General features: G+C 48.5%; 1 protein-coding gene across 6 annotated transcripts in view; it reads left to right on the top strand.

Moving 5' to 3' along the window:
* The window catches only part of ARNT2 (aryl hydrocarbon receptor nuclear translocator 2), a 155,228-nt gene extending 130,387 nt beyond the window's left edge, over window positions 1–24,841 (top strand). For 2 of the 6 annotated variants that reach the window (XM_017886857.1, XM_017886858.1), the window contains 5 exons: window positions 2,767–2,866; window positions 6,320–6,458; window positions 7,142–7,307; window positions 19,088–19,224; window positions 21,137–24,841. In XM_017886857.1, the coding sequence (XP_017742346.1) occupies window positions 2,767–2,866; window positions 6,320–6,458; window positions 7,142–7,307; window positions 19,088–19,224; window positions 21,137–21,235 (641 nt within the window). In that variant the 3' untranslated portion in view covers window positions 21,236–24,841. Of the gene's footprint in view, window positions 1–2,766; window positions 2,867–6,319; window positions 6,459–7,141; window positions 7,308–7,780; window positions 8,009–8,600; window positions 8,839–9,750; window positions 12,428–19,087; window positions 19,225–21,136 lie in introns of those variants that run through there. The other 4 variants (XR_001888147.1, XR_001888146.1, XM_017886861.1 and 1 more) reach the window with 4 other exon arrangements.
* Window positions 24,842–27,376: the final 2,535 nt, after the last annotated feature.

The raw sequence follows: 27,376 nt of genomic DNA, 5'->3' as shown, positions 1-27,376 counted from the left end.
CAGAGAGGCTTAATTTATTCAGATACAAGATGTAACCTAAAATGAAGACACAGATGTCATAAGCATTGAAATATGTGAAAGCCAAAATAATTAGAATCACAGGAAGATGCTGATAAAGCCACATTATAGTGGCTTTTATAGATCTCAGTAGGCCTTTCTCCATCTTTAACAGATCACATAGATCAAAATAATAAAATGGAGAAAAATATAGAAGACTGAAAACTAGAGTCAAATATCTTTAAATACAATTATATATAACATTATAATACATATTGTTATATATAATGTTATACCCTTCAAATGTCCTGGAGCAGTTACAAAGAAAATGTGTTTCTTATTTACCCAAACCACAAAAACCTTAAACACATGAGGGAAAAAAATGGGTTGCATTAAGTTTATTATCTTATTTTTATTTATATTTTTATTTTGTTTGTTTGTAGTTTTGAGATGGTGTCTTGCTCTGTCACTCAAGCTGGAGTGCAGTGGCGTGATCTGAGCTCACTGCAACCTCCACCTCCCCGGTTCAAGCGATTGTCCCTGCTTCAGCCTCCCGAGTAGCTGGGATTACGGGTGTGTGCCACCATGCCAAGCGAACTTTTGTATTTTTTAGTAGAGACAGGGTTTTGCCATGTTGGCCAGGCTGGTCTCAAACTTCTGACCGCAGGTGATCTGCCTGCCTCGGCCTCCCAAAGTGCTGGGATCACGGGTGTGAGCCACCGTGCCTGGCCTGCATCAAGTTTAGAGTCAAGAGAACTACCTAAGTCTACCTTCTTCCTGCAAGTTTGAGCCTTATCTCTCCCCCACACCAATCTTGCTCTTTATTCCCAAGATTCAAGATGTTATGATTAGGTTAAAAGTACACACCCAGCAGCCTGAGCTCCTTCTGTCCTTTAAGGATTTCCCACTGTCTTACAACTGTCACTGCAGCAGAAGAAAATGAACCATAAAAACTGCTCAGTGGCCCCTTTTTATTAAAGCCTCACAGAAGTTGTTTCCATGCGTGCGAGAGTCAGCATGTGGTCCTTGCAGCCTGGTCTCTGGGCCCCAAGCCCACGAGCCTGAATGTCCATCACCGCATCACTGCTCACAGCCACTCGGAGGGACCTACACACTCTGCCCCCAATCACCACCAGCAAGCCAGAGATGGGAGCAGATGTGGGGGCTGTCTAGGCACAAAATAATCACCATGTAACTAACCTTTATTTCCTTTATTCCAGTATCTCTCTGTGGGCGAACATGTTAGGGACTGTAGGAATGAGACAGGTAGACATTTGAAGATTCTGGGGCACTGGGAGGGCATTTCAGAGAGCCCTGGGCACCCTCCATGACCGAAGGAGGGAGAACTGGAGCCTGCTGTCTGGCACCCTGCCACCATTCATGTTCCCACTCCTGTTTCTCAAACCACGATGCAAAGCACCTTCTCCCTCGTGTAAGGGAGAAGTTTAGGTTCTCGTGTAAGACCTAAACAGCCAGCTGGGTCTTGAGCCCGTTTCTTCAGCCGTGTAGCTTTGGGTGAGCCTGTGGGTGAGCCAACTCTGCTCACCATTCTGTGGTGGCAGAAAATCATGCATTATTGCACCTCCTGGCCAGGGGCTGAGTGTTTTCAGTGTTAGAGGAGCTCAGTCTCTCAAAGAAACCTTAGTGGAAGGTCAAGGCACACGGGTCCGGGGCTGTTCCCTGGACATCACTGGCTGTGGCACCTGCTGGGTGAGGGTGGCAGGGGTAGCTGAGTTCCAGGGCAGTAGGAAGAGCACTGGGCTTGCATTCATGCCCTGGGCCCTCCCTCGCTGGCTGGTGACTTCGGACAAGCCACACCTCACTTTTTTCATCTGTAACAAACAATAACAAACTTTAGTTTCTGTTTGCTCTGTTATCAGGCACTGTCGTAAGCACTTAGGTTAACTCACTGAATTCCCCCTACAGCCCTCTGAGGAAGATACTTTTATTCTCACTTTTTTCTGTTGGGAAACTGAGGCAGGGGATGATTAAGTAACAGTCCAAGGTTGCACCTCTTACCTTGGAGCTGGGATTCAGACCCAGAGAGCTGAGATCAGAGCCCATCCTCTTCACTGTTACCCTGTGCTTCCTCATCCAGAACCAGAGGACTTGGAATCCCTACCCCACAGGGTTGAAAAGACTGGATAAAATAATGTCTGAGAAAGAAGTCTCATTTTTTTTTTTTTTTTTTTTTGAGGCAGAGTCTTGCTCTGTCGCCCAGGGCTAGAGTGCAGTGCGTGATCTCAGGCTCACTGCCAGCCCTCTGCCTCCCTGGGCTCAAGCAATTCTCCTGCCTCAGCCTGCCGAGTAGCTGGAACTACAGATGGCTGCCACCACGCCTGGCTAATTTTTGTATTTTTAGTGGAGACAAGGCTTCACCATGTTGGCCAGGCTGGTTTTGCACTCCAGACCTCAAGTGATCTGCCTGCCTCAGCCTCCCAAAGTGCTGGGATTACAGGTGTGAGCCACCACACCTGGCCTCATTCATTCTTTTAATCTTCCCCACTCTCCAAAAAAGCCTTGCCATCCAGCAGCCTGTGGCCTAGCCTAGGGGTCAAGAACAACAGCCTAGTGCCCTCATATGCCAGGGAGGCTCCAGGGGAGATGAGGAGGCAGAGGCAAGGTTGAGGAGATTGCATGCAGGTGGGCTGCCCCGACTCGCATCCTCCCGTTCCTGCGCCCACCCCTGCACCTGTTCTTGGGGCAGCCTCCTCTGTGGTCTGCAGAGCAGGGAACCTTCGCGTGTGACTCCTGCTCTGGTTTTCCCAGCGGAGAAGAAGATGATGAGCTCAGCCTCTGCAGCAGGAACCCAGCAGATCTACTCCCAAGGAAGCCCATTTCCCTCCGGACACTCCGGGAAGGCCTTCAGGTATGTGCCAGTGAGGGGGACAATGGCTTGGGAAGATGCTCCCTCGCCAAGAAAGTCCTGAGTCTCAGAGCACAGCTCTGTGGGCTATAATCATGAGTTAGTGGTTACCGGCACTCCGGCCTTGGGCTAAACTGAGGATTCTGGTGGCTCTGCTTCTGCTCTGTGAGCCCTCCATGAGTTGCCATAGATTCCTGGTGTCAGTTACTCTTTCTTGGATGTGAACAGCACCAGCCACTGTGTTCTGTAGCAGTGATTGCCAGCGAGAAGGGAGTGAGTTCCCTCTAGCCAGGACCCAAGTAAGCTGGAGCTGGGAACAACTGACAAGGTAGCAGGAAGTATCCTGTCATCTGGTACCCAGAGGCTACAGCCAAATCCAAGGAAGACTGGACAGCTCAGCACATCATGTCTGAGCCTCATCCTAAAGGGCACTCCAGGCTTCAGGCAGGGTGTCCAACCTTCCCAAGGCTTGGTCTTAGCATCAAGGGCATCTGGTAGGTCATTGAGGAAGCCCTGACATCATCACTGGAGGCAAGGCTTGGCTCCACTGACTTCTGGGAAGACAGAAGCATAAACTGGGAAGAACAGTCAGAGAAGAAGCTGGCAACTCTTGGGGAGGGTGTGTGGGCACTCACCTGTGCCTACCGGACACCCTAAGTTCCTCATGCCCAGCAGGACAGGGCTCCTCCAGCAAGGTTAGCCAGAGCCTAAGCAGAGCTTCCAGATGTAGGCAGAGACCAGGAGGGTAGGTGGGGCTGGCCACTCAGAGAGAGGGCCCTGCCAAGTGACTGCCCTAGACACAAGGAATGAGGATCTTGCTTCCACACTGGTTCGTGGACAGAACTCCTGGAGACAGATTAGCAACACTGCAGTGGCTCTGGCCATGCCTGCAGCTGAGTCTCGCTGAATTGCACACTGCTCTGAGGCTCTGAGGAGCTCTGCCTGCAGACAGGGGCTCTGGTCTGGGGACAGCAGACAAGATGGCAGCCCTCTGTGAGCAGTACCTAACCATCATCACTGCAGGTCATGCGGCTCTGCTGAGCAGTAGTCAAGCCCTCCAGACTTCTCTTGGCGGCTGAGTTACTCAGCTACTCAGCATGCATTGATCTTGGTCTATGCCAAGCCCTGTGCCAGTCCTGCCTGGGTGCTCATGTTCATTGGGTCCTTGTGACACTTGCTGCTTGTCCTTCACTCTGGACAAAGGGGATTAGGGAGGGTACAGCAGCAGGAGGCAAGGAGGGGGCAGTTCAAAGGCAAGAGGATAGCCCAAGGTGGCATGGCCAGAGAAGGTCTGGTGGACTCTTCAGCTAGGTCTGAAAGCAAAAGTCAGGTTCTGCCTCCTGACCAGGGCAGTGGTGCAAGGGCCTGAGGAGTGTGCTGAGTGAAGCCTCGGAGGAGGCATTGTTGAAGAAGGCCTCACTAATGGGAGAAACAGAGGATGACCACGTTTTTCTTAGACAATGGCCTCACCCAGGCTCTGCACCTCAAACACTGGACTGTCTGCCCTGAGCCCTGTATGCAGCAGCAGCCGTGGGAGCCATGTGAGGAGGAGGACATCGTCACTGATGGCCTTTGGGAGAAGAGTGAAGCTACAGACAGTGCCCGGGGCAGACAGTGCCAACATGAGGCGCACAGCCTGGGTGAGGCCATTGTCATAGAACCAAAAATGTAGGGTGCACAGGGCAGTGATGAGTGATGGGGAAGGAAAAGCAGGCTTGGGGCAGCTGGCAGTGGGGAAGGAATCCAGGGAGTGTCCGAACACCTGTGCAGAGCCTGGCATAGAAAAGGCACTTGCTGAGTACTAGTCTGCAAAAGGAATGAATAAATGACTGAGTTAATTAAAGGATGCCTGTTGGGGCCAAAGCCTGTGGAATGTGCAGAATTTCCTATATATCCGAAGGGTCTGAGCTGGTTTGGGTTGGGGTAGGCTGTGGGATGAAGGACTCTGGGGCCCAGTATAGCCATAGAGAACCCTGGGCCTCTTGCAGAATGGTGTTGCTGGCACCCGAAGTACATCCTCACCCGCAGTCCTCCCGCTCTGGTCCCGCCAGTTTTGGTCCCTGCCTGTCCGTACCAAGGCAGGCAGCTGTAGCTCAGAGGCCCCCAGGGAGGACTGTGCACAAGGACTGGCTCTTTGCCCCAAGAAGCCCGTCCCTTTCAGTCAAGGTGCCTTTCCGAGGGCTTCTACGCTATAGCGGCCCTCATCAATCAGTGTTTTGGGGAGGACACCAAAGGCTGAGGGTCTGTGGGAGAGGGCCCTACTAGACCATAGTGACCAGAAAATGTCCTCTGAAGCAATACTTCCATCAGGAAGGAGAATGGGAAAGGAGCCCTTATGTTAAATGAGAAATTGATTGTACAAAGATGGGAATGATATCCCCTTTATATAAGCGACTGAACTTGTTTTACAATGATCACTGCAAGAATGTCTCTGACATTCTTGGTTTCTCCCTATTTTAAAAGGGATCAAATAGCATAGGAAACTTATTAGAATACAATAGTAAAATTTTACCCAGTCTCTACTGATCTCTAGCCTGCCTTTCTTTTAACATGGAGTTGAAAATCCACCTCTACCAAAAGCCTTCTGTAATGAGCCCCATTCTGCCCTACTTGACTGATTCATGGGCACCCAGTGCACTGCCCTGCATGCTGAGCTAGTCCCAGGGAGGCAGGACGAGGGGCCTGAAACAAAGTAAAAGTCTGCCCCCAGCCTTTTAGTCTTTGATGAGCTTCTCATGTAATCGACATAGCCCGGAAAATCTCCTGGAAGAAGCACCTGGTGGTACATACAGACAGTGCCTGCCAAGGAGCTAAGCAGGGTCAGAGATTTAGCCTGCAAAGGACATGCAGAGAGCACAGCACACAGCAGGGACCTTATAAAGATGAATTGAGTTAAGTCGAAGGTGAACTGAAGGTGGGAGGGATAAACTCGGGGTAGCAGGACTAGGCCCCATCCAGCAGGTTTTCATTGAGAAGCTTTTCTTTCCATTTAAAACTGACAGCCTGCAACCTATTTCCTGAATCCTTAAGCCTCATAGGTGCCCCAAAGGAACAAATTAACCAGAGTACAGAAGAGTGAGTGAACACCGGAACTGATTTTTATTCTAAGAAGCTTCTCTCTTTGTGGGATCCAAATCATCTGTTGAGAGCAGAGGATGTACAGGCGTAGGATAGGGGCCGAGGAGTGTGTGGGAGACCCTGGGGAGGACGAGGAGAGGAAGTACCAGACTACCAGACATGGCAGGACTACTCAGCAGTGTGGCGGAAGCCCTGAAGGGAGAGGAGGACAGCCAAGGGGTTTGAGGCTCATGATGTGTTAGTCATTTTCTCGAGTGACATGCTGCATGGAGAGAGAGCCAGGAAGGTGGCCCAGGGTGGATTGTGTGGTTGGCTGGGCGGGTAGACTCATGCAAACCAGGTGCGTCCTCAGGATAAATGCATGTTCCTGTTTTCTAGCTCTTCAGTGGTTCATGTGCCTGGAGTGAATGACATTCAGTCCTCCTCTTCCACCGGCCAGAACATGTCCCAAATCTCCCGGCAGCTAAACCAGAGTCAGGTGGCGTGGACAGGGAGTCGTCCGCCCTTTCCGGGACAGGTATGGGTGTCTGTGAGAGCGTCTCCCCTGGGTGCCCAGAGAGGCAGAGCATTCTGGGAAGTGCTTTCTTTGGACTGCGGCTCTGAGGATGGGTCGGCCCCTAGCTGGAATCAACCACCCTCACGGCAGCTGGCTCCTCAGGAGCACCGGCCACCCTCAGGGCCCTCGGAGAGCCTGGTGCCCACCCTGCAACTTCAGCAGCCTTTTCTCCTTACAGCCATGCCCTGGGGCAGCTGGCAGAAAAAGGCTGGGCAGGTAGAGACACCCCATCAAGAATGAGCCCCTCACTACTCTGGACCTCTGGCTGTTCCTGTGCCAGGAGGACATGAAAACACCCACCCTTGTGACACCCCCAGACCCCTCATAGTCACTGTGAGGGTGGGTGTTGCCTAGGGAGTTGTGGGTGTTCATAAAGCCAAGGCCTTAGTAACCGGACGCCAGAGGGCCCGGATCCTTGTAGCCCTGAGGAGTAACTTTAACCAGACATGCTCCAAAGATTCTGCAGCTCCTGGGCCCTCACACACCGTGCTGATCCCAAGCCTGTGCCTAGCCAGACAAGAGGGCCATGGGGAGTCACTATCAACCTAGAACAGACACTGCCTCTGTGACCAGCCTGGGGCATGGGTTGGGGGTAGGGGCCTGCGGCTGATGCTTTCCATCTCTTTGTTTTGTCCTGATTATAGCAAATCCCATCTCAGTCCAGCAAGACTCAGTCATCTCCCTTTGGGATTGGAACGAGCCACACCTACCCGGCAGACCCCTCTTCCTACAGCCCCCTCTCCAGCCCAGCTACCTCCTCACCAAGCGGGAATGCCTACTCCAGCCTTGCCAACAGGACTCCAGGGTTCGGTAGGTGGGGAATGAGGGAATGAGATTCTGGGAAAGCCAGAACATCTTGAATTCAGGAGGCTGAGCTCCAGGCTCCCAGCTACCAAAACAAGGCCCGGAGGTTTCCAAGCACCTCCTCTCTCTCTGGCTATGAGGAGGCCTATGGTGTCCCTAAGAGACTGGATGCTTAGGCCTTGGCTTTGTGATTTGGCTTTATCATTTTCAAGGCACTGGGATGATGTTCCTGTGCTGTGATGTGATCTACATACCATTTTAACCCATTATGGCCCTAGCAAGGATTTTCAGGTCCCCAACTCAAAACCTTATAGTCTTGTTTAAAGAAACTAGAGAATAGCTATAGAGACAATCAATTGCATAAATAATCCTGCAAAGTTTTCTCTTTCTTTTAAATATTAAAAACACCTATCTTACTTCGTTAACAAAACCTCAGGCCATAGAGGTTAAGGAACCGCTGTGTTCTGTGCATCTCTCAGGATCCTGGGCCTTGCCCACTCTCCACGTGTTTAAGGAACCTCCTCAGCATGTCTCCCAGGGCTGGGGCTCCACTCCACGTCAAGACAGGCTCATAAGAGACCCATGGTCCTTGTAAGAAGTCTGAGCTGGTGCCTGCTTTCTCACAGTGAGGTCACTGGGTGACACCCAGCAGTGCAGCTCGTAGAGCTTTTCTCTACAGAATTGATTCTTCAGATGAGCATGAAGCTGAGCCCAAACATCTGAATTTCCATGTGGCAAGTTAAAAGCTTCCGTTAGAACTGCTTGCCTGTCAGCCTTATGAACAATTCTGTGCAGGCAGAGCGTGGTGACTCACATCTGTACCCCAGCACTTTGGAAGGTCGAGGTGGCAGATCACCTGAGCCCAGGAGTTCGAGACTAGCTGGGGTAACATAGCAAAACCCTGTCTCTACAAAAAAAAAAAAAAAAGAAAAGAAAAGAAAATTAGGTGTGGTGCATGCCTGTAGTTCTAGCTACTCAGGAGGCTGAGGTAGGAGGATCCTTTGAGCCCAGGAGGTTGAGGCTGCAGTGAGCCATGATCACACCCCTGCACTCCAGCCTGGGCAACACAATGAGACCCTGTCTGAAAAAACAAAAGAAAGAAAAATGCTGTGCAGAGCCCCTAGCACACAATGGGGAGTTGTCATCTGCTGCCCACCCCTCCCCACCTCCTCTGCTAACAGCAGCACGTCTGCCCCACTCAGCCCAAGGTCTTGGGGCACAGCATTTCCTGAGGCCATGCTTGTCCCTCCAGCCTTAGTCACATTTACTTACAGTGTGTTCTCCTGTTCACCTGTTAAGCATTCTTGCCACACGATTCACTGGAACCAAGTTTAGAAGCACAGCACCCTGTTTGAGGAAGGAGAAACCCCATGGCAGTTGCTTTCGAGTCATCCAGGCACTCAGCACAATTACCACCTTGAGCCCAGAATCCTGTTTCTCAGGACAGCATCCATCTTCCTGCAGTCACACATGAGATCCTTCTCCACATCTGGTTCCTCACCTGGGTGTGGAGAGACCCCTTCATCTCCTCCTGAAGGTGGGCCTCGTAGACTCAAGTCCCCCTGGGTATCTAGTCCTTCCTGGAAGCGCAGGGACCATCTGGCACTGATCTACTCACAAAAACCTTCAGTGCTAGGCCCCAAATCAGCACTGGAAAGCAGATGACAGGAGACCTGGTCCCCACCCAGAGAAAGACACAGTCCAGAGACTGGGGCAGGGGAGATAGACAGGTAAAGGGAGGCAGGCAGGACAGTCTGCAGTTGCAGCAGCCATGGTCTGTGTGGGGGCCCTTGTGGCTGCAGGCCAGGAGAGTCATTATGTCTGATGGGGTGAAGAGAGGCTTCGGAGCAGAGCTAACACGTAACCCTGGCAAGGTCTTGGAGCATCCCACTGTGGCCGTGACAAGACAGGTGGGCAGGCCACTTCCCTGCCCCAACCATCCAGTGCCTTTAGCTCCATGCCTCTCTCTAGTCTCCACTAAACAAATGCCAGGCCCTGAAGTATGAATTGAGATGGGACACAGGAAGGACAAAGCCCTGGGCTGAGGCTACTGCACCATTGATAGCCAAGAACAGGCTCAACACAGATGGGGCTCCAGGTTCGGTGACCATTTTTTTACCTTTGCCTTCAAGCTATCTCACACTCAGGTGATAATAATAGTAATGATAGCAGCCTGCCCATACTGGGTGCTTATTTTATTATATGCTAGCATGTAGCATTCATTCAGTACCCACAATAGCCCTAAGAAGGAGATACCATTATTATTCCCATCTCACAGATAAGTAAACTAAGGCACACTGAGGTCAGATAACTTACCCAGGCTAACTTACTGTAGCTGATAATAGCAGAATCATGCCTTTGGAGCCAAGAATCAAAGCTGGGCAGTACGTCTGAGACTATGCTCCCATCACTACTCTGTGCTTACCATCATTTTCAAATCCATTCACAGGGGACCTCAGAATTAAGCAAGAATTGGATGTCCCAGCAGATGTCCCTTGATGTACATTCATGAGAAAGGGGCTGGAACCCTTCCAATGACAGCATGAAAAAAGAGTATAAAATCAAGAAATGAAGGACTGAGAAGTTTCCTATGGCCTTGCCATCAGTGCATCACGTGTTACCTTTGGCCACAGCTGTTTGCATGGAATAGGATGCAGGGAGAGTGTGTTGAAAGCCAGGCTGTGGTGGAGTGAGCAGGTGATGGAGTGGGGATGAAGCTGAGCAGGAGAGCAGGAAGGGAGGCTCAGTCTTGGGAGAGAGAGGGAGACCTCGAGGTGAGGGGTTGCTGTCATCATCTGTGATGAGTATGCTGCTGGAGGAAAGCTCCCAGTGCAGGCAGAGGGAACCCAGGATAAGGTGTTGGGGTTCACATCAGAGGTGTAGGGGGGCCTGGAAAATGGGTGGACACCAGACCCCCTTCTGACCACAGGGTCAGCCTTTACTCCACAGGGCTTCAAAGAAGTGGAGTCCTGGCTGGGAGAAGAGGGCAGGCTTTGGTTAAGGACAGAAGAAAGAGGATGTGTGGTTAGGAAGAGGACCCAAGGGTTGTTCGTTAGTGAGGATAGTTACTCCTGAGGGCACAGTGGGAAAGGGTGCAGAGAACAGAGCAGGTAAGTATGGGTGAGTGGAGAAAGAACAAAGCAGGTAAGAATAGGTGAGTGGAGAAGGAACAGAGCAGTCTGCCTCATTAATGGTCAGTTTCATTAATTATTAAACACAAAACAGGCTTAAAAAACAGGCAGTGTTTACATTTGCAATGGACACACACCCTAGCCCAGCATGGGCACATCTGAGTGGCTTCCCAGTGCCTTCTGTGCAGCCCTGGGGCTTATTGGTGTGGCACGAATGGGTTCCCAGGCATGGCAACACCCCATAGTACCTGGCCTCAGATCATTATCCATGGCCAGAGCCCAGAGAGATAGCACAGTCGATCCCAACTTCCCGCTTCTGGCTGGCTGGAGCAGGCAAGAGGTTTGAAATGCCTGCTGAGCAGACTTGCCGGACATCACCCATTGGTGGACCAGGGGCAGACATCGAGTTGTGACAAGCATAGCATGTCACTTCTGAACAGTTCTTCAACTGTTTCAGACTCCTCAGGATAGCTTTGTAGACTATTTATACATTGAATGAGAAAAAACAGCCCTGCCTATGTCTCAGCCGTTTCTGTGAAACACATGCTGGTTTTGTTCCACAAGACTTCAGGAGTCAAGTCAAAGCATTTCTTCCATTTCAGGCCTTTCAAGTTATCTTGAGCTTTACTGCTGTCATACTTGTGTTTCCAGTCTTAGTTTCATTTTCATTTTGAGTCCAGTCCCAGCAAAAACCTAGCCATTTGAAATGTAGCATCCACTAGGAAACTACACAATCCATTTACGTAAGCCCTGAAAAATCCAAGCATTTATTCCCTTAACAAAGTAAGTGGGGAAAGTGTTGTGCCTGTAGGGCCCAGTCAGGAGACAGAAACCATGCCAGTGATTTGAACAGGAAAAATTTAAAGATTTTGTGACTAATAAAAGATGATTAAGAAGGACCCTGAGGAATACAGGAATAATAAACGTGGGCAGCAACTTCCACCTCTAAGGCTAAAGTAGACAAGACAGGAACTGAGAACGTGGAAGAGGAGAACCCACCCCACAAATCCTGAGGTTTAGCCCTTATTGGAGAATGTGCATCTCTCTTGGTAACACACTATAGAGGCTCTGGACTGCAGTGGGTCTGTAAAAGCAGCCTGCCAGCTGACTGAGACACTCAGTAGGGGGTGCAGATGGACCAGAAATGCTCTGCACACCCACCTACCAGATGGCCAAGAATTTCCTCAGGGAGTGCCCGCAGGTAAAACTGATTCACAGGAAGCAGCCTCTGGGTAGTAGAGAAATGTGCTGAAGAGGGAACGCCCTGACATCCTGCACACTGCTGCTAGACACACTGCAGGAGGAAAGAAACACCTGATCCAGGAAGAGAAGCCACTTCGCTGCAACACCTTGCTTGTCTCTCCAGCGTCCTCTGTTAAGAAAGCCTAATGCTGCACTCGCTGACAAAGGAGAACTGTTTGCAGGGTGTAGTTTCAGTATCATAAAACAGGGCAAAGAAGGATGGATTTAGAGATAAGAGGCAATAAATTGATAACTGACAAGAATGTATATGACCTGAATCCTCAAATTGCTCAGTTTCTTTTCATTTCAACTACTGCCAGGCATCTGCTTGTTGATATTACCTTGTTTCTTGGAGAAATGCAGGGAGCCAAGGCACAGGTTGCTCAAAGAGAAATGGCTCAAAGGTGCTGTAGCAGATCAGGTTTTAATTCCCTGACTTGCCTCAGGTGTGGCATATACATATATAGGATCTAAGTTACATTATTTTCTTAGCAGCATGCTTCCAGATACAATGTCTTGGCAAGCACCAGCGTGTCCATAGCTCCTTGTTCCCTACATGCTTCTCAGTTCAGGGTGAGGTCTCTAAAGCAATTCATCCATGCATGACACAAGTCAGATCAGGTCGATAAAGATTAAATCAGGTCACAGTAAATAAACTAACAACTCTGGGGATGAACGTCTTTTACAAAGATCGAGAAACACATCCAGAACACATTGCCCTTTCGTAAAAGAGCCATGTCCATCCCAGCCTGCTCCACCCAGCCTATATTCACTTTGGAGAGGGGAATTGAAAGAATTTGTTATTCCAGGCTGGGTGTGGTGACTCACACCTATAATCCCAGCACTTTGGGAGGCCGAGGCAGGTTGATCCCTTGAGGCCAGGAGTTCGAGACCAGCCTGGCCAACATGGGGAAACCTTGTCTCCACTAAAAATACAAAACTTAGCCGGGCATGGTGGTACACACTGAGGCAGAAGAATTGGTTGAACCTGGGAGGTGGAGGTTGCAGTCAGCCGAGATTGCACCACTGCACTCCAGCCTGGATGACAGAGCAAGACTCCATCTAAAAAAAAAAAAAAAAAAAAAAAGAATTTATTATTCCAAAAATATCTGGAGTAAGAAACGAAAGGCATAATTTGAAATAGGGGAACAGGGTAGGCTAAGCACAGGCAGGGAGCCGGTAGGATTTCGCTGATCTAAAATGTTTGCAGACACCATGCACCCTCTTCCTCCTCAGCTCCTGCCCACAAAGCTCGGTCCCGGACATTTTTACCAGTGAATTGTGGGGAATATAGACCTCCCCATCCCTAATACTAGTTAGTGTTGAAAAGGTGAGGCCTTTGCTAGAAGGCTCAGAAAGACTGTAATCCTTGCTGTGAGGTGCCTTTTTCTTCTGCCTAGAAGGCAATTTGTAAGAGAATGAGCTGCCCTTTTGGCGCACTTGGTTCCTTTATCCAGCAGGGTTTCTCAGTGTCAGCACTATTGACATTTTAGGCTGGATAATTTTTGATGTGGGGGGGGCTGTCTGTTCCTTATAGGGGGTTCAGCAGCATCTCCCTGCCTCTACCTACTAGGATTTTTCTGTTTATGATAATGACAAATGTCTCCAGACATTGCCAAATGTCCCCCTTGGTTTGGTGGCAGGGTGGGGTTGCGCAAAATCACTCGATTGGGAACCACCGAGCCAACAACATAGGACCTCCAAGCAGGACTTCGAGTGAGCCTCAAGTCTTAGGGCAATTTCCAAATCAGCTGAACCTCACAAGGAAAAATGTTAATGAGAGGAGAGTGATAGCAGTGAGCTTCAAATTTTTAAAAAAGGAGGAATGTCATCCCTTCCTCTATGACCTAGGAACCCACAAGCTCCTCAAGATTCTGACCTGTGGTCTGGAAGCAGCTGGCCCAGGTGTTATCAGCCCATAACACAGTCTCTCTGGGCTGAGAGGTGGCCCATGCACCAGCCAGGGCTGTAGCAGCCCAGCCCATGCTCAGGAAGCCACCAGAGTGAAAGAAACACAGCATGGCTAGAACTCAGCTCATAGTTTGTAACTATGTAGGTGGCTTTGGAACAATAAAGTAATACAAGGATTTTGGTGACCACTGGGTTTTTTTTGTTTGTTTTTTTTTTGTTTTTGTTTTTTTTTTCCAGAAAGAGGCTTGTAGGTACACTGTGGGGTGAGCCATGGGAAGCCCCTTCTCACCATTTATATGCAGAGCAGGTCAGTCAGATTTAGGTTAAGAACCCACAATGCTCTGTTATCCAGGAGAGATTACGTTGAAGTTCTTGCTAACTATCTGGTCAGAGTGGTCAATACAGTTCAGGAGAAAAAATAAATATACTTTCAGTAGCAGAGGCTGAAAAGAGGACTTTCTGCTTATCTCTTCCAGCACATGGCCAGTGAACTCATTCTTCAGGTCATCTGTTTGGATGTAACTTCCTCTAGAAAGACTCAAATCTGAGTGAGGGCCCAGTCCCAGGTCCTCCTATGGTAGCCTGGACTTCCCTTGTAAGAGCTCATAGCAATTCTGCTTGCCTCGTAATGTTCTCAGTGGCCAGGTTTGACCATCACTGCATTACCAACATGCTACTCAGTATTAGGTATAAAGTAGGCCTTCGATTTAAACACTGTATCAAATGAATGCACGTGGCCATCAGTGTCAGAAAGATCTAGGTTCAAACCCTGGGTCTGGCATTTGTAGGCTAAATGAGTTGGGCTAATTTCTTGATGTCTTTGAGTCTCCGTTTCCTTATCTGAAAAATGTGGATAATGGGCTCATGGTTCTTAGAGTCAGAGTGAAGAAAAGATGAATTGAAATAATGTAAAATACCTAGCATGATTCATAACATATAGTCATATGATGTGCACATGTTCAGTACTCCCAAAATTCTTCCTTGACTATTTCCAAAGCAATCCTGTTAACTGACTTTTTCCCCTTGAAGAAATTAAGAATTTTTTTTCTGAAATCTGGCATATGTAATTAATAGAATCAAGTACCCGAAATATGAATAGAGACTAATCTTCCTCTAATCATTATTCCCCTCCACCCTTCCTCATCTCTGGCTATCCCTGAGGTAAGACTGGTGAGAGAATGTGTGTTTATTTCATTATACCCAGAAAACCTCAAATGCAAATAGAAATAAAACTTCACGGAATGTTCATGTTCTTCCTTCTCACTCCCCTCCCTCCCTCCCTCCCTCCCTTCCTTCCTTCTTCCCTCAGCAAGTTCTTGTTGAAGACTCCCCTATATTCCAAGCACTATTTTCAGTAAAGCCTGGGGTAGACATAGATACGGTCCTTGGCCTCAAGTCCTCACAATTTGGAGTAAATCAATATAGTGTGATGGGCCACAGGCAAGCTAAAAGGAGACAGTGACTGAGGAAGTCAGCCACACAAGGTCACCTTGATTAGGGCTTTGAACCTGACTAGAATTATCTAGGCACAGAGAAAGGGAAGGATGTACATGACAGAGAGAACACATGTGCAGTAGCACAGAGATATAACTGCGTGTGGCATCATGGGGGACATGCAAGTATTGTCATGTGACTAGGGCAAGAGGGGCTGGAGTTAGACATGAAGTGGGAGATGAGGCTAAAAATAGATCGAGATTGCAAAGGATCTTTATGCCAACATCCAGAACATGGATGTTACTGCATAGACCGTGGTCAGCCACTAAGCAGTCTGTAAGCAGTGGACTACTGTTGGAGGGAGATCACACCAGTAGCTGTGTGGTTATGGGGGCAGTGGGTGTGGCCATGACTCACAGCACTGGTTGGGGCAGTGAGAATAGAGGAAAGCAGGTAGGAGTTGAGAGATGGTATTTAGGGGAGTGGGAACTCAGCCGATCCCAGCCACTGATTAGACGTGATGTGGGAGTGAGGGGAAAGAGCCTATGCTTGTGTTCTTCCCCTCCAGACTATGTGAGGAGGTGAGATATTGCTTTAGGCATGGAGAGCTTAAGGTGTCTTTCATACTGCTTAGGCATGGCAGGGATGGATGGAGCCAAAGCTTAGGAAGCTGGGACTGTCAATACCACCAGAAACACGAGTTTATCATCCCTAGCTCTTCCCACTCACGCCCTTCAGCACAGCCAGTAATCAATCAACAAGCCTAGGCACCTCCTTCTCCATCACATCTCAAATCCACCCACTGCTCTGCAGCTGGCTTTTGTTCCGTGTTTTGAGCCACTGTCATCTCTTGCAAGGATTGCTACAGCAGCCTCCTCCTGTCTGGCTCCTTCCCTCTCCTCTTGTCTACCCCATTCCTTTCTCAGTTGGTCTCTTTCCCTCTCTTTTTGTCCACCCACCCATGGACCATCCACATCTGTGTGCTTTCTGTTTCTGCCTAAAAACCTTCAGTGTTTCTCTGTTGTCCCCAAAGTTGGTCATACTGATAGTGTGGAACCTGACCCTTGGCTTACCCTCCAGCCTTATCTCTTATGACTTGCCTGATCTCACTCTGTTCCTCTTCCATCCTGAGCCACCTGTAGATGCCCGGATGAACCAAGACCTCTTTCACCATCAGGCCTTTGAACAGATTGACCCTTTTCTCTAGAATTATTTTCAACCTCACCTCCAAGCCCTATACCCGATTAATTACAAATTCCCCTTCTAGTGTCATCTGAGATCTCTGAAAAACCTTTTCTACTTGTCATGATTAGTTAGGTATCCTTCATAAGGGTTTTTATTCTAGTTCTTCTGACTCTTAGAGCAGCTCTCACCTGTGCAGAATCATCTGTTTGCTCCCTTTCCCAACCATGCTGTATGCTTGTTGAGAGAGAAACGATCTCATTCTCCAGTGTATGTACAGTACCAGCATGGAGCCCACGTCAGAGCAGGAGCTAAGGAAATATTTGCCAAGTGAATAAATGAATGAGTCAGTTCATGAGACTAGAAGAGGTTATTTCCTTCTTGTTTGTTGATGAGAGGGAAGGCCTGACTCAGACCCCTGCTTTCAACATATATTAAGAGACAGGGTCACTTACAGTAAGGACCAGGAGGCACTTGAGAAAGAGTAGTGTAAGAAGTAGCAGAACCAAAATCAAGTTCAGTCCTGGAAGTCAACAAGATAGTTTCAAACAGAATGATCAAGAGTGTTGGATACTCAAGAGAGATTGAGAAGAATGGGCACTCTTCAAATGCCTGTTGGATGGGGCCTGGCAGTAGAGTAATTGCACAGGGTTGAGAAGGGAGGGAAAAGAGAAGATGCTGTGTGTGTGGGTGGCTGTAAATGTTGATGGCAAAGGGAAGGAGAGGTAGGTATGTGCCTTAAGGAGGAAGAACTGAGGGCATTGATTTGCGATGGGCAAGCCCCAAGGAAGCCGTCATTGCAGCAGCATCCTGGATGACCCTGCATGGCAGTCAGCTCCCTGAATGTGTTAGGACATTCCCCCAGTCTATCATGCCCTTCCTTCAGCACCGGTGGCTATGTCCCTCCACCCTCCTGCCAAGCAACATGGACCCGCTGAAGGCCCCATATTGTGCCCAGCTTCTGCAGGCTTCCAGAATGGGACAGGTGCCTGTCAGGTGGGAATTTCCTCGTGGCTCCAGCTGGCGATGCTGCTGTTTCAACTTTGCCACAGTCGTGGACCCAGCCTTCCTTCTGCTGAGCCAGTTAATGAGGCCCGTGGACACGCTTCTATGAAAGAGTTCCTCCTGGCCCTCGGGGTCTTGTGTGGGATTATTGGGAGAAGACATTTCACATTGGCGGATGAATTTTCTGTAACAGAATCCCGTGTGCACAGTAGATTTAAATCTCTCTTACGCTAAGGAAGGGAGTTGTACCCTGCCTCAATTTTATAGAATTCTTTACCAACTATTGTCATCATGTAGAGTTTGAAAAGCACCAATGGTAAGGCATTAAAGGGACCTTATGTGTTTTATTAAAGCCCTTTACATCTCAGGCATTATATATGGGTGGATGGGTGAGAGAGAGAGGGAGAGAGAGAGATTGTTCTCCCTGAATGCTTTCTAACCTGGCCTCTCATTAACGCAGTGCCCAGGTTGGGGGTTGGGTAGGGCCTGAGTCTTGCCTGTGACCAGCATGACTTTTGGAAAGAGTAGTATGTGACAAGATGGAGCTTGTCTTGCCACTCAGAGCTTGATAGAGAGTCCATTGTTTCCAAAATGGTACTGAATGATTTGAAACAAGAAAAAAAGTTTCTAAGATTTTTGATGTTCCTTAAAGTTATCCTCTTTGAAGGGTATTTTTTAAGCCTCCTCTTTGGTTGAATCTCAAAATGTTTTAGACAAAATTGCACTTATTGGATAGGCACAGTGGCTCACTCATGTAATCGCAGGGCTTTGGGAGGCCAGAGCAGGGGGATTGCATGAGGCCAGGAGTTTGAGACCAGCCTGGGCAACATAGCCAGACCCCATCTCTAAAAAAAAAAAAAAAAAAAAGTTTTTTAATTAGCCAGGCATTGTGGCATGAGCCTGTGGTCCCAGCTACTTGGAAGGCTGAGACTGGAGGATTTCTTGAGCCCAGGATTTCAAGGCTGAAGTGAGCTATGATTGCACCACTGCACTCCAGCCAGGGCAGTGGAGTAAGACTCTTTCTCATATGTAAAAAAAAAAAAAAGAAAAGAAAAAATTCCACCTGTGTTTCCTGTTTTTTGTTTTTTCCATTGGCTATTTTTTTGTATAAACTGTAGACAGAAGCAAAGTGGCTCTCATTTATAAATGAATTTGCTGATTCCCACAGAGGAACCTTATCTTGTCTGACCAGTGCCCAAATTTCTTCCCCCTCAAACAAACTGATGCAAATAAAAAACCACTCTGCCAAAGAGCCAGGCCGGAAAAGACTGTGGTGCTTGGCCCTGTAGGAGGACCTTGTATCATGCGTGTGTGGCTTCCGAGGAGTTGCTCAGGAGTCAGAGGCTGAGGTTGGCAGTTCTCAGGGGAATGCCAAGGTGAGGCTTTTCCTCTAGCAGGGCCAGATGCCTTTCAAGAGCATTCGGTGGACCAAGAGGGAGTCAGGAGCAGGGGCAGGTGTGTCTTCTTTCTCATGCCAACACCGTACTGCCGAGGACAGAGCCTCTGTCAGCCCACGCTCTGCATGCCACAGACATGCCCCTTGTCCCCAGATGCCCGCAGGAGGCCTTTGTGCACAGTCACCAAGTGCAAGGAGCGCTCCAAGGCTTAAAGCACCTAGTCACCTGGCAGGTGACCTCAGGAAGAGCCACCCTCTCTGGCCAAGTACCTGCACCATTGGGCAAAGGGCTCCTGTGTCTCTTATCCCCTCAATTTATGATCTGTCAGTCAGTGAGAAAGACGAGGATAGCAAATGCATTCCTCCAGCTCTGGATGGAACATGCCTTTCAGAAGCAGGAGGCCCTCCAGCCGCAGTGGTTCTTAGGTCTCACAGAACCAAGGGATGGCTTTTAAAGGAAGTGTCCTGTATGTCGGATCTTTCAGCTGAAAGTGGACAAAGTAGCGGGCAGTTCCAAGGGCGGCCCTCAGAAGTCTGGTCGCAGTGGCAAAGCCAGCACCATGGCCAGCAGAGCGGTGAGCAGCACTCCCACCAGCAGCCCGGTCAGACTGAAGTGTTCCAGGTAAATCGAGCGAGCACCGCCTTCTCGTAGGTACCGGCGCCTTCTCTCTGCTTCCTTTCCCCCTCGGGCTCTGCCGCACCACCGCCTGCCCGATAGCCATCGTGAGTTCTGGCCCATCCTGGGCTAGAGGGAGTCCAGGAGTAGAAGGCCCCATCCTACCCAGCCAGAAACGTCAGGTGCATGTGGGAAGGAGAAGGGGCCGAGGTAGCCTTTGAGCTAAGCCAAACAATAGGGCAGGCTGCAGTTGGAGATGCTTCCCAGACTCCAGAGCTATCCAAGGGAGAGACACAAAACCAAGGCCGAAGGGGGTCTCTCCTCAGAGCTGCAGGTGCTCCCAGGCTTGGTTGTCTGTCACTGACTGACCCTCTTTTTCCCCACCATAGCCCCCAGGATGTGGAGGACATCCCCACCCAGTCCCTTGCTCAGTGCCAGCCTTGCCCTGGCTCTGCTCTCCTCTGTGGTTAAGCTCAGGGAGAGTCCCTGGTTGAGGATACCGGGGCACCTAGAAACTCTCCATTATTTGAGACATTTCTAGACCATCCTGTGTGCCTAAGGCAGACTGTGTGGCTGGGGATGGCACTGCTGCAGCCCCACAGAGCAGGGCCCTGCCCCTTGTGGGCTTCCTTGGCTCAACTTTCAGCCAGAAACATTCCTACTGGAAGGCTTCAAATGGAGGTACGAGCCCATTAACTCCCCCTCAGCCAAGAGCTCAGCTCATCCCTCCAGGTCCTTGTAACAGGAACCCAGGCACCTCCTGCATGCACCAGCCCTGCCCTGCAAAGCAATGATGGGGGCAGGAACCACGTTGTGGGAGGGTTCTGAGACTCCCAGGATCGCAACCCCTCCTTCTCAAGAATCAGTGCTCCATTGACCCTACCCTCATCCCAAGCCCCTCTCCTGCCAGGGTCAGCTGTGTCTTCACAGACAAAGTCCTGGGACTCAGATGTCACTCAGGGTAGCATTCTGTGAATGTGCAGGGGAACAGCTCACCCAGGCCTTCGCCTGCCTCCCCTGACTGCAGCCTTCTCTCCTCCTTCCTCCTTCTGTAAGGCATTGTTCCTTGCCCATTCTGAGGCCCCACAGCAACCCTGTAAGGCAGAATTTCCTGACATGGATCTTCATAGTCACGATGCTAAAAAGAATTCTTGGCCAAATAAGCTTAAGAAACGCTGATTAAACAAAGTTATTAAGTTTCTTTATTGCAGGACATATCAGAACTTTTATTACACCAATGAGGACTATGGATGTCTAGGAGGTAGGCAAAGTGTGCCTTGTTTCCCAAACTTATTTGTCCACAGAATTCTTTTCTCACAGAGCATCACATGGGCTGAGAATTCAACAGAACACATATTGGGGAATTGGCTGTAAGACATTGAAATAGTGCCATTCCCGTTTTCTGCATGGGTCATCTGAGGCCCAGAGAACTTGAAAGACGTGTTGAAACTGAAATCTAACCATTCAGGGATTTGTCCCTGCACTAAGATAAACATGGAAGACAGGCCACCCAGGTCTCCACACACATCCTGCTTCCACTCCACTCTGCATTGGATTTCTCTTGCATTTTGGCCATCTGCTATCTGCTATGTGCACCTTGCTTGGGGCCAGCCTGGGGTCTCCCTGCCAATCAGGCTCTCGTCTACCCTGGGTCCCTGACTCAACCTTAGATAGACAAAGGGTGTGTCCTAATGCCATTTACCTGCTGTCACAACAGCTCCCTGGGGAGAACAGTTTCCCAGCATCTCAGACATTTGAGGACCCCTCCAAAGCATCCCGCAGAAGGCTGGGGAGGACCTCTGGGCTGCCCCTTTAGGGATGGCCATGAGGGTGAGTGCAGGCGGGGCTTCTGGGACATGCCCAGTGTATGGACAGAGGAGCTGACTCCCCTGTGGCTCTCTTTTCCTCTCCTCTGCAGGACATGCTGCCCATGCCAGGAGATCCAAGCCAGGGGACTGGCAACTATAACATCGAAGACTTTGCTGACCTGGGCATGTTTCCACCGTTTTCTGAGTAGCTGTGGGCAGAGCAAGGCTCCTGTTGTACAGTGCCACCCATACTGTGATGTCGACGCCCGTGTGAACAAGGCTCACCCTCACCTTGCTTGCCCTGCCGCGGGCCCCCCAAACCAGAAGCCATCTCCCCCGCTGTGTGTCCCCAGACGCGTCATTGCTCCACTCTCCCCTGCAGCCGTGGCTGCTCGGCCACTGACCAGGGGCCCTGGCAGACATTAGGGGATCAGTTGTATTTATTGTATTTTATCTGTGTGTGCTCAGGAGGTGAGCCTAGTGGGTCCTTAAATTTGGTTGTGAATAATCTCTTAATAGACAATGTATACCCATGAAAGTTCAGCTGGTGCCCAGAGTGACCAAGCAGCACCAGTAGGCCTGCCCAGGATGCTGAAAGCAGATTTCTTCTTGTTTTTCCCTTCTGATGGATGCGTGGGGCTCTGGGGAAATGCTGGAAAAATAGGCAAGCAGAGTGCACAGCCCTTGTTCCACCAGCTGGAACCAAGAAGCACAGAGACACAGAGGCATCTGCCCCTCAGCTCCACTGGTCTATCTGTGCATCCATCACGCCATGGGACATATGTAATTTGTGCTGTGTGACATGAACTTGCTGTCCTGATGGATGTGTTGTGCCTTGTGTCTGTCATGTGTGGCCAGTGTGAGTGTATAGAATCCAGAGTATGTAGAGAGCCAAAATGTATGGCCCTGTCCCCAAGCTCAGCAGCGCCGGCCATGACCAGAGGATGCTCGGCCCAGGGTCTGGGAGCTGGGCTAACAGGCTGGCACTTCAGCAGGGTCACCGGGAGGCACAGCTGGGGTGTGCTCACATGGGTAGGTCAGTTCTTTGGTCCAAGCCCCTGGTGCAGATTCAAGCTCCTCCTCTTAGAGGAAGCACCCCCTTCCTCTCACAGGAGCCCCATGGGAGCACTCACCCTCCTCCCAATTGGATCTGAACAGCTGTGTTCCTGGTCCCACATAAGCATGTCTCATCCTTGCCCCACTGGTGAGAGGAAGACCTTGTGGCTGCCCAGAGCCTGTAGGATAGCATGCCTTGAGGTCAGAGGCCAGTCCCTTCTCTACAGATGTAGACAGCAGGGTAGGATGTCCAGGTGTCCTCACATGGGCACCGTGAAACACTTTCCTCCAGGCCACCTGAGCCTTTGTTCTTCAGCCTGACTGGAGGAACAGCAGCTCTGGGAGGCACAGAGTGCAGTTCTCAGGGGCAGAAGACTTGGGTTCCAGTTCTGGTTCTGCCACATATTTCTCTGGTGGTCTCAAGACAGGAACAAGAGCTGACTCTAGAAGCTTCTGCCTGGCTGACCTCTGAGCCCATGATCCCTGGCTTGCTTTGCTTCTCTTGGATTTGAAGAGAATGTGAGAATCCATCCCGGTGTTTTCAGGGACCTCTGCCTTCTCCCACACCCCTTACACTAGTAAGGACTCCTTCAGCCTCTTGTGTTTTCTTCCTTTTGTGACCATTATGCCCCCTCCCTGTTTCTCATGACCAGCCCATTAGCCCACTGATTCCCATATGGTAGAAAAGGTACTGTGCCTGCCGCAGGGCAGGTGAAGGGACCCACCCTCTGGGAAAGCCCTTATGTTCCTCCCAGAGTCCTTCAGGTAGCTCCTCGCAGATGCTGGTTGGTAGTGCAAATACTCAGAAACAACCTGTGCATCCCTACCCATGGATTCTGCAGGACCAGGAAGAGTGGCATTGGTTCTAGAAACCTGAGAATGGAATGAACCCAGCTTGCAGGAAGGAGTTTGGAGCGAGTATTTGCTGTGATCCATTGAAAGCTCCACATTAAACCCCAGCCCTGTCTGGCCAGGGAGGTCCGTGTGCTCAGTGTTGCTGGGGAATCTACAAAAGTTAAACACTGCTCAGTAAAACGCCTTTGACTGGTCATCAGCTGTGCATGACTGCAGTTCCTAGACTCTAAATTAATCCCAGCTTTGCAGTTTCTAGAGCTTTTGTCCGTAATGGTGATTGGGTCTCCATTGTAGATGCATGCAGTGTTCACTCCAACCTCACAGGCTTTCTTACTTCTGGGAAATGGCAGATGGTTGAAACCCAGCACATCTTCCCAGGGCCAGCCCCAGAATGGGCCTTTCTCTGCCTGCCCTGCCCTTGGGGCCACCTCTGCCTCTAACAGCCTTGAGCTTGCCCCAGGCCATAGGCATAATTATCTCCCCCCAAAAAAGGCACAAAAATAGGTTTAGGATCAAAGAAGTGTTTCTCAGTGAAATGAAAACAGACTTTTTATAGCCTTTGGCTTGTGGGTTTGGAAGTTTGGGGTCTTATGTTTGTTTTTGCCTTCCGTTTCTTGGAGGAGAGTTGGGGGTTTTTCTTAGGTGCATACACAGACCCAGGTGAACACTTCGTCTGAACTACTAGACTTTCAACTGACTTTCCTTAGGCCAGACAAGCAGACAGCTTCCTACAGAAGAGGTCTGTACAGTGACAACCCGGGCCACAGCAAAGACACAGATGCAGCCACAGTGAGGCTCCATCAGGACTGGGTCAGTGATGGCAACAGGATGGCCAAGGATGGCTCTAGAACACTCTGCCCATGCGTCACTCCCCCCAGTTTTATTTTTAGCTTTGGCTTCAGGGAGTGACAGCCATCACAAATAGCCATATTCTGCTCTACTCTCCAACATACCAAATTCTACACTGTTGTTATTTCATGAGAAGTGAATATTGCAGATTGGTGGGATTCTGGTTGTTAAGGAACTTACACTGGGGAGCTTTACTCTTCTGTGTCAATAACGTGACTACGTGTTCTCCAGATTAGCCACACGTGCAAACATCAGTGTCCTTCTAGCTTTAGCCAAGAGAGAAACCAGTCCCAGGGAATGAATGGTGGTCTCCCCACTCCCGGCAGCACTTTGGGCAGCCCATAAGCTATGCGAGAACGTGAACACTCACCTCTCTGGGCTCACCTTGCTCCGTCACGGTTCTCACCTGCCACATAAACAGGAAGAAGCCAGTGACCGGAACAGCTCTAGCCAATAACAAGTCAGAATAGAAATGTTCTTTATATTACCAGAATACATGGGCTTGGCCTAAGTTGCTGTGTCCTAACCTGCCAGGGGTCATTCCCCACCAAACCCCCTGTACTAAGGAGCCATGAGCCTTTTGGACATTCACCTTTTCCTTGACCGTCTGGAGTCTGGGGCAACTTAAGGAGGCACTACACAGTGGTGTAGGCACATTTCCACACGTTGGTGTCCCTGGCTTTTGTGGCCAAAGCTGGTGTTATGGTCAACAACGGGCCAGGGCCTGCGGGGCACTGACTTTGAAAGTGGCAAAATGGAGTTTTCACAGGCTGTGCGGGAACAGGACAGCTCGCTTTATCTTAACAATCTGTTTCCTTTAAAAAAAAAAAAAAAAAAGACAGAAAAATATTTCATAAGCTGGTATCAGTGGACAGTTTAAGCACTTAACCATTTCTCTTTCTTCTTATGGATGTGAACTGTGCTGTGGATAAATCATTTGTATTTCTTAAATGTTCTCTATGATTAACAGTTATTAAGTCGGTTGTGTATATGTGTAACTAATGTAACTGCCTTTTAAAATTTCATTACAATAAAAATGACTTTGCTCTGAACAACGAATGGCCCAGGCCAAGTTTGTAATTAAACCATCCTTGGAACTTGCCCTTTGTATTACACTCCCTCCTATGGGCTGTATTGTGTCATAATCTGTAAAGGATGTGACATACATTATACTAAAGAGTGACCCTTTTGGAGGTTTAGCTTCTTAGGATAGAAAAGGAAACTAGGGCTGGGTGCTATGGCTCAGGCCTATAATCCCAGCACTTTGGGAGGCTGAGGTGGGAAGATCACTGGAGCCCAGGGGTTTGAGAAGAGCTTTAGCAACAAACCAAGACCCTGTCTCAAAACAAAACTAACAAAGGAAACTGGCGTGTCAGTCATATTGCATTAGAACCAACAGAAAATGAATAAACAAATAATAGAAGGAAACTCATGACCATCTGTGTTAGGCAAGGCTCTCTAGAAGCTTCCTTACAAATGGTATTTTTGTTAATACAAATCTGATATGTGGTTACTCTCCCTGGTTTACAGATGGAGAAGCTGGAACTCAGAAAAGTTAAGAAAACACAGGAAGGAAATGGCAGAACCAGGATATTGAATTCAGGTCTCAATCCAAAACCCTGTATATATTGTCCTCTTTAAACACTCTTATTATTATGTTTTAATCCTCACAAAATTAAGTTAGTGTTTTAATATGCTGATGTCTCTAGTAAATAAAATTGACTTTTGAACAGTGTGGGTTTGAACTGTGCGGGTCCACTTACATGTGGATTTTCTTCCATCCACCTCTGCCACCCCTGAGACACGAAGACCTCCTCTTCCTCCTCCTCCTCAGCCTACTCAACCTGAAGATGACGAGGATGGAGACCTTTGTGAAGAGCCACTTCCACTTAATGAATGGTAAATATATTGTCTCTTCCTTATAATTTTCTTAACATTTCCTTTTCTCTAGCTTACTTAATTCTAAGAATACAGTATATAACACATATAACATAAAATATGTTATTTATATTCTGATCAATGGTAGGTTATTAGTTGCTAAGTTTTAGGGGAGTCAAAAGTTATACATGGACTTTCAACTGCGTGAAGAGTAGGCATCCCCAATCCCTATGATGTTCAAGGGTCAACTTACTTACAAATTCTATTTTTTCCTCTGCCGAAAGAGAACTTTCTGGATTCTGGCAAAATGGCAGAGTAAAATCATTTTAAAACCCTTCCATCAAACACCTAGCATTGCTAGTTTTTACAGCTTTATTGATCTATTATTGACATAAAGTAGACTGCACATATTTAAAGTATACATAAAATTCTGTGACCCTGAGTTAAACATAGACTTCTTAGATACTACACCAAAAGCATGACCCATCAAAGAATAAATTGACAAATTAGACTACATAAATATTAAAGGCATTTGCTTTTCAAAAGACACTGCTAAGAGCATGAAAAGATAAGCCACTGATGGGAGAAAACATTCACAAGTCATGTATCTGACCAAGGACTAGTACCTAGAATATGTAGAGAACTCTTACAATGGAATAAGACAAATGACTCAGTACAAAACAGGCAAAAAATCTGAACAGGCACGTCACCACAGAAAATATACAGATGGCAAATAAGCATGTGGAAAAAACTGATTACCATCAGTAGTCATCAAGGAACTGTAAATTAAAATACACAATGACTCTAATATTTGGCTAAAATGTAAAAAGGTGATGATAGCAAGTGTTGCCCAGGATATGGAGCAACTAGAACCCTCATTTAGGCAAAATGGTACAACCACTTTGAGTAACAGTTTCTTAGGAAGTCAATCATCCATCCACTCACCTTATGACCTAGCTTTTTCATACCTAGCTATTTGTCCTGGAGAAATAAAAACATATTTCCAAACAAAGACTTGAATAGGAATATTCATTGCAGTTTCATGTGTAATAGCCATGAGGGAAAAACAACCTAAATGTCCATCAACAGGTGAGTGGATAAACAAATTGTGGTACCACCACACAATGGAATACTACTTAGCAATAAAAGAACAAAGCACAGATACAAGCAACAGTATGAACAGAGCTCGAAAACGTTATGCAGAGCAAAAAAAGCCAGGCACAAATATACACAATGATTGAACTTATATGAAACTCTAGATAAGACTTACCCAATCAGAAAGCAGATCATTGGTTGCTGGCCAGAGGAGTAAGTGCGAGGAGGCACAAGGGAAGCTTGTGAGATGATGAAAAGGTTCTGTATCTTTCTTGTGTGATGGTCACAAAGGTGTATACAAATCACAAAACTCATCAAACCCTTCATTTAAGATGGGTACATTAAATTCTGTTGTGCATAGGTTGTTTCTAAATAAAGTTGATGTAAAAATAATCACAGCAGTTTCTTGTGGAATTTATCAAGTTGATTTCAAAGTTTCTATGGAAGAAAAAATGATAGGCAGTAAATTTTGTTGAATAAGAGCTAAAAAAGAAGAGAAAGAGGGAGAAAGAGGAAGAAAAGGAGAAAAAAGAGCCAGTCTTTATCCTACCAGACAGTGGGAAGCGTTATCATTAGAAGTGTGGGGTTGGGCCGGGCATTGTGGCTCACACCTCTAA

The sequence above is a fragment of the Rhinopithecus bieti genome, unplaced genomic scaffold (genome assembly GCF_001698545.2).
Source record: "Rhinopithecus bieti isolate Rb0 unplaced genomic scaffold, ASM169854v2 scaffold_15087, whole genome shotgun sequence".
Lineage (NCBI taxonomy): Eukaryota > Metazoa > Chordata > Mammalia > Primates > Cercopithecidae > Rhinopithecus > Rhinopithecus bieti.
Note: the sequence above shows the minus strand (reverse complement) of the source record. Positions and strands in the feature narration are given on the sequence as shown.